Consider the following 7316-nt stretch of genomic DNA (forward strand, 5'->3'; position numbering starts at 1 on the left):
CCCGTGAGCCATGGCCGCTGAGCCTGCGCGTCCAGAGCCTGTGCCCCGCAACGGGAGAGGCCACAACAGTGAGAGGCCCGCGTACCCCAAAAAAAAAAAAAAAAAAAAAAAAAAATCTCTAGAAACACTGAGTGTTACCAAAAGGATATACACCCATTTTCTCCTTCTCACTCACTATAGTTTCTTTGGTCTCTACTATCATTTCCTTTTTATAGCTTGTAACTTTTTATAACTTAATTGCTATTTAAACTTGGCACCAAGGGGACTGAAAGTCTTATTGGATGTAACATTGCCTTTTATTGTAGTCATTACTGTTGATCGGCTTGTTTAAAGAAGTTCCTCATCTTTTACTCCTCTTTCTTCTTGCTGTTGTAAACATATCACATTCCTACCTAATGGAGTGATTGGTATTAGTGATTTTATTTGGGTTATTCTTACAGAGCCAGTCTGGGAGTATTTAAGTATTTTAGAGGAGCTGTTTTGGCATTGTTCAGGTCCTAAGATTTAAGTTTTTACATGCATTTTTTTTTCCCTTTGTATTCAGACTGATAGTGTTCCTGACCATTAGCTGGTGATTAGATTTATTTCTCATCCGGTTTGTAAACATCAATTTTGTAAACAACCATTAGCATTCTTAGAAGATTGCTCTAACTTTCATCTTGTTAGGGAAGCAAAAGTAGATAATTGTTTAAAACTTTATTTTAAGGAAAAAGTCTGTTGGCTCCGAAGTAATAAAACTGTTTCTGAGCTCTGACTCACTGTGTGATAATGTAAATTATCTCAAATTCCTAGAATTTAGCTTTTTCTTGAGTCTACTTATCTCAGAAAGACATGCATAAGATTAAACACTGGGGTTCCAGACGTAAAGGGAACTGTGAGGGAATGCCAAAGATGTCTTCAGAAAGATTTCAGGAAATCTGTAGAAGATAACTTTCTACCCAAATGTTACTAATCTCCTGCTTTGGTAATGTATTCCAGTTTGTGTGATTTGGTGAGAAGGAAACAGAGGACAGTGACTTTAAGGCCCACCCTACCATGAGCTAAATATGAATTGGACAGGAGGAACCGTGCTGGAATTTCTAAAAGGAGCAGTCCAAGAGTACAGAGATTTGGTTTCTGGTCCGGCTCTGCCATTAAAGCCTTGGCATTGGATAAATGACTTAGTTTCCATTGGCCTTGGTGTCCTCATCTATAAAATGAGGCATATTTGACCAGTTGGTGATTAGTCAGGATTCTCCAGAGAAACAGAACCAATAGGATGTGTGTATACATATATAAGAGATTTATTATAAAGAATTGGGTCACACAGTTATAGAGGGCTGGCAAGTCCAAAACCTGCAGGGTAACCCAGCAGCCTGGAGACCCAGGAGAACTGATGTTCCAGTTCAAGTTCCAAGGCTGTCTGCTGGAGAACTAGGAAGACCCTTTGCTACAAATCAAGTCCAAAAGCAGTCTGCCTGCTGGAGAGTCCTCTCTTGCTTGAGGGAAGCTGGTCTTTTTGTTCTATTCAGTTGAAGAACTGACTGGATTAGGCCCACCCTCATTATGGACAACAATCTGCTTTACTCCAGTCTACCAATGTAAATGTTAATCTTATCAAAACCACCCTTAAACATCCAGAATAATGTATGACCCAATATCTGGGCACCTTATGGCCTAGTCAAGTTGACACATGAACTCTAAGCAAATTTAATTCTAATATTTAGTAAAATTTTCAGTTGGTCAATGTCTGGTTACCTGTGATAGCTCATCAGCCAATGACAGTACTGTAACTGTCTATGTCAAGTCGTAACCTGCAGGCATGGCTTAATTCATCTACCAACTCTTTATTGGAACACTTCTATGCGTCGGACACTGTGCTAGGTAGAGAATTTGAATTTTATTCTAAGGGAAAAGCCACCAAAAGATTTTAAACTGGGACATTTGATTTACATTTGAAAAGGTCATTTTGGCTGTGATGTGGAAAATGGCTTTGAGCAGGGCAAGCATGGATATTAGTAAGGAGGTTCATAATAAGAATCAGTGAAAGACTTCTTGGTGGCCCAGGCTGGGATGTTGGTGATGAAGGTGTTGATACGGTGTCTTTGGGAAAGTATTAAAATATGTGGCTGTCAGTTATCAGAAACTCATTGTCTAAAAGCAAGGCCATTGCGCTTCAAGTATGCATGATCCTTGATTTATTTTTTTCTCACACAAGAAATGAGATTACCAATAACTGCTTTTGCATCTCAAATGATGAGGAAAAAAAACTATTTTAAAACACTCTCCACATAATTTTGAAAGAATCAATATGAAATGGTAAAATGTCAACACTTGACCCATCTTTTCCTAAATGTGAATCTTAAACTAATTTACTTGTAAGAAGTGGAAAGGGCATTGAAAAAAAATGGCCCACTTAGATGGAGGCAACCTATTCTAAAACTGTTCTTCACACACAGCTTCAGCAGAAGGTTATCATGCCTGTGAGCGAGCTTCAGGAGGAGTGGTAGTGTCTAGTGGTAACATGGCAATGCAGCCTTTCTTGATCTAACTACAGCCTACATATCTGACCCCATCTCCCTATGTTGGTGGCACTTGGGCCACAGGGAGCATTGCACGCAGTTTCATGCGACTTGCCTTTTTGAGTACTCTTTCCTCTTCCTGGCTTGGCCCTCCCTGGTCTATCCAGAAAGTACCTGCTTATCCTTAAATACCTTGAGTTTTTTCTGCAACTTTATCTGTCCCCCAACCCACGCCAGCCCGAATTAGTTACTCCTTCTTCTGTGACACTCTGTGGGAACTTTAGGTATCACTTAGTATTTTATAGTGTGATTATGTTTATCAGTGTGTCTTCCTCAGTAGACTTCGATGACTTGGGGACAGAGAACATATTTATCTTAGCATCTTCCTTAAGCAGAAAGCCCACAAATATTTATTGAGCACAAGCTGGGTACCAATGTTATGCTTTCAAATGGTTTATTCTGTAAACTCTGTAAAGGCAGGGATTGTCTTTTTTGAATGAGAAAATTAAATGAGGGGAATGGTAAAAGATAGTTCATGCAAACAGAAATGACAAGAAAGCAGAGGTCACTATACTCATATCAGACAAAATAGACTTTGAAACAAAGGCCATAAAGAAAGGTAAAAAAGGACACTGTATAATGATAAAAGGATCAATACAAGAAGAAAATTAATGAGTTATTTACATTCATTCAAATGTTATGACTACTTTTGATGTGCTTTTCTCAAACTTCTGGAATTATTTCTTAGTGGTAGCCTAATGTCACTAGACCAAATCCTTAAAGGTAATATTTTCTGGGTAAAATCAAGCATGAGCTTTATATCTATTGGCTGAAAGAGATCTTGTATTTTTAACAATTATTCTATAGTCATTTGGTGGTTTTGTGTTATTCTTTGTGTTCTGTGGAGGAGGAGCCTAAATGCCTTTCTCCCTTCTTTCCAGGGACCATAATTTTGACTACTTGGAGTTTCGCCTTTGGATTGGCCTGTGGTCAGCCTTCATGTGTCTCATTTTGGTGGCCACTGATGCCAGCTTCTTGGTTCAGTACTTCACTCGCTTCACTGAAGAGGGCTTCTCTTCTCTGATTAGTTTCATCTTTATCTACGATGCTTTCAAGAAGATGATCAAGCTAGCTGATTACTACCCCATCAACTCCAACTTCAAAGTGGGCTACAATACTCAATTTTCCTGTGTTTGTATGCCTCCCAACCCAGGTGAGGACAGCATGCTTATAGTGTTTCTGCTTACCCTGTGTTTGGAGGAAGCCGTAGGCTCCATGCATGCAAACTTTCAACACGGTATCCTGATCCTCAGGAAAGGGTTTTATTTTCTCTGAGAAATCATCCTGCTGAATTTATAGTCTCATTGCCTGAGGTATCTTAGCCATGTGATTCAACCAGGAGCTCTGGAATGTGAACATAATTAGCTCAGTGCTTTGAAACTAACTCAAGCTACAGTATTTGCAAGGAAATTTTGTGTACATTATTCTTGATCTTCTCTGATAGGTGAAGAAACCAGGTATCTATATAACAGATATTAAGGACCATACCAACCTAGTCCTCTGAACTTCTGTTCCGTATTTTGCTGCTTCCTTATTGCTGTAGGAATCTCTTCCTTAAGTAAATTCTAAATAGATTATCTTAAACTTACAGAAGAAGCAAGATACTAATTCACTTTATATAATTTGAAGCATGAAATTAAGAAAGAAATTCAGACTAGAGTCACCTAGTGATAAAGTAGAGCTTTATAGTTCATCTGGGCTAGACAACGTAAATAAGAAAGGAAAGGAAAAGAAGAAACAAAAGAAAGAAATAAAAGAAGGAATATTATGTTCTTGGAGAAGATTTATATTCTAGACTTAGGAAAGACATAAAATTAACTTGTTGGTAAGGAATATGATTCTATACGTCTTAGCACTTTTAACATCCATCTTGCTAAACCTGAGTCAGCCTCAGAACCTTTTCACAGAACAGTGCTCAATTTGGTCTTTGGAATTTTTTCTTGGAGTAATTCATTATCACTTTATAATATGGAAGGCATTTGGGGAAAAAAAGATTTACTTTGGGGAAAGTTGCTTTGCAACTGCTTTGGTAGAATGAGGGGTAGACATTTGTGTTAGACAATTAAATGCTAATAGTGCTAGTGATCTCTAATTGTGACATTAGCTACAGGTCATCGTCCCTTAAAATAAAAATTGATATACTTTTTGACTAAGGTCTTGTAGCACCAGAAGCACAGCAGTGTATTGAGGGCTGTGTAAACCTGGGCTTAAACATAGGGCACATTCATGTAACAGCGATTTATCTATAGATTCTAAGGAAAAACCACTTACTGTTTACAGTAAAATGAACATGGTTTTGTTATAGACTAGAATGCAAAATGCTTAATTCAAAAGCTCAACAAGAACTACGAAGAATTTTAATGCTTGTGCAGGATGTGTCAGATGACTCCCGGCTATTTTGGTGGTATATCTACCACCTTCTCTGCCACTTTGGTGGAGAAATCTTATAAGACCCATATGCATCTTGAGAGGTGAGAGGAAAGAGAACAGTATCTCCCTAAAAATGGATCAGTCAGTGACACTGGTGAAAAGATAGGGCATCGTTGGGTTTTGCACTTATGGATTCTTTTTGTTTTGTTTAAGGAAAATCAGCTCACATTAAAATAAATCCCATGCTTATTAAAAGCAAGCAGAGACAGGTAAAAAGTGGAAATTTGAAGATTCAGGCAACATGGGTGCCGTAGATATAAAGACCTATTATTGTTAAGATGTATACTGATTAGAAATATTTCAAAACTTAAGAAGTGTTTGGAAAAGAGTAAGCACTTAATACATGACAGATATGATTAGAACCAATTAAATATCCTCCCCAGAGAGATGCAGAAAATGTGTTGCCATTACATAACTCCTAGAACTCTTCCTGGGAGAGAAGGGGGTAAAACTCCCTCTAACCGTGTCCTGGACATTGCGGGGGAAGTCCAAACTACACACATTCAAAATATCGGATCACAGACGTATTTAATTGTGGGATTTTGAACTTTCCTTTTTACTTATTTGTTTCTATCTATCTATCTATTTATTTATTTGTGGAAAAGTCTGTGTGCTGACTTCTTAGGCCTTCTGAGTAATCATACGTTAAGATTTTCTAGAGGAAGAAAAATACTACCAGCTGTTTGGAGGTTTGAAGTGTTCATGAACCAAATGAGGACTTTGTCAGCACACCTGTCACAAAGATCTCCCTAGTGTCAGCCCCACACCTACCTGAGGCTATTGGAAACTTGCATTCATTGTTTTAATTGGATGCTGGCAGAAGGTAATTTGAAACCAGGGAAGACATATCTGAATGCGTTTTCATTGTGAAAAGTACAACAAAAATTTTACATGTAATTTTCCTTCCAAGAAGGGTTTCTGTTTTCTTGAGAAAGTGATATTGAGGCTTGAACAGATTTTACCCATGCACAGCAAGTGCTGGCTGAGGGGGTGATAAATAACTTTTCCTTTGACCTGTTTTCCCTAGGTTGTATAAAAAGTCTGTCCTAAATAGCTAGGAGCTGTCTTGGAAGGATTCTGACAATTCCACTACCTCTAGGGGTTACCAATAAAGCAGCGTAGCAGGGCTTTGAAGTCAGAAAATCTTGTATTCCAGTCCCTCTTGGCTAATGCCCAGTGCGTGACTTTGGGCAAGTTCCTTTACCCAAGGAAACTTTGCCTCATCATCCTTACCTATAAAATGGGGTTAATAATAGTACCTTCCTTAAAGAATTGTTTTGAAGAAAAAAATGAGGTCTTAACAGACAAAGCATTTAGGACAGTTTCTAGTAAGTAATTAAATGTTAACCATATAACAACCATTATTATTGCTGTTGTTACTTATTAAACTTTAGGGTTCATAAGTATGAATGACAGGACAAGCAAACCAGTCTTCATCATCCTCCATTCTAAGCAAATGTTGTTGGGCAATTGGCTCATTCTGCAGCAAGACTGTTGGTTGCACCCCTTAGTTTTAGAGTCGTTCAGACGAGTGGTACTCATGGAAGATATGTACGTGAATGTGAGGGATTATTTAATCCATGGAGATGAGATCTGTTTCTGGTATGGAAAAAGGCAAATGGATATTTGCATTTTCAGGACAATCTCATGTTTTGCAAAACCCTTTTTAAGATGAATGATCATGTATTTCTCCCATAACCTTAATACTTTTTGATAGAAGACTGCATAGACCCACCATAAATTTAGTTCTTCATGACAACAAACTGAAAACCAATAGTGAGAGAATAATACAGTTGCATATACAGCTAGAGTAAGTGTTCTAAAAACAATAAAAGACTGGTCTTTCATCGCAACATGCACTCCTAGTAAAAGAATTCAATCAATGAGCCAATAATATTTAAACTGGCGGACAACTTGTTTTTCAACACTGGGACAGTATGTAACGATGAACCAGCAACTGCGCAGATGGAGTCGTGATCCTGCAAACTGAGGAATGATTTTACAGGAAAGGAAATAGGGGTCACTTAATCTCTAAGAAAACTATATTCATGGCCACAATAATATTGTGGCTCTTCTGGTGCTTTGTGAAGACAACTCTTCCTCCTCCCTTCCTGATCTTTCTTGTTCTCACTTGCTTCCATAAAACTTCATCATCTCCTGAGTTTCCTTTTTTTTTTTTTTTTTTTTTGTTTTGTTTTTTTTTTTTTTTGCGGTACACGGGCCTCTCACTGCTGTGACCTCTCCCGCCGCGGAGCACAGGCTCCGGACGCGCAGGCTCAGCGGCCATGGCTCATGGGCCCAGCCGCTCCACGGCATGTGGGATCC

At 38.4% G+C, this 7316-nt stretch overlaps 1 protein-coding gene across 7 annotated transcripts in view; it reads left to right on the top strand.

The window, feature by feature from the left end:
* SLC4A4 (solute carrier family 4 member 4) overlaps window positions 1–7316 on the top strand; it is a 307397-nt gene that overhangs the window by 223736 nt on the left and 76345 nt on the right. For all 7 annotated transcript variants that reach the window (XM_007110878.4, XM_028491893.1, XM_028491894.1 and 4 more), the window contains one exon: window positions 3443–3714. In XM_007110878.4, coding sequence (XP_007110940.2) covers window positions 3443–3714 — 272 coding nt within the window. The remainder of the gene's footprint in view (window positions 1–3442; window positions 3715–7316) is intronic.

The sequence above is a fragment of the Physeter macrocephalus genome, chromosome 7 (assembly GCF_002837175.3).
Source record: "Physeter macrocephalus isolate SW-GA chromosome 7, ASM283717v5, whole genome shotgun sequence".
In the NCBI taxonomy this organism is placed as follows: domain Eukaryota; kingdom Metazoa; phylum Chordata; class Mammalia; order Artiodactyla; family Physeteridae; genus Physeter; species Physeter macrocephalus.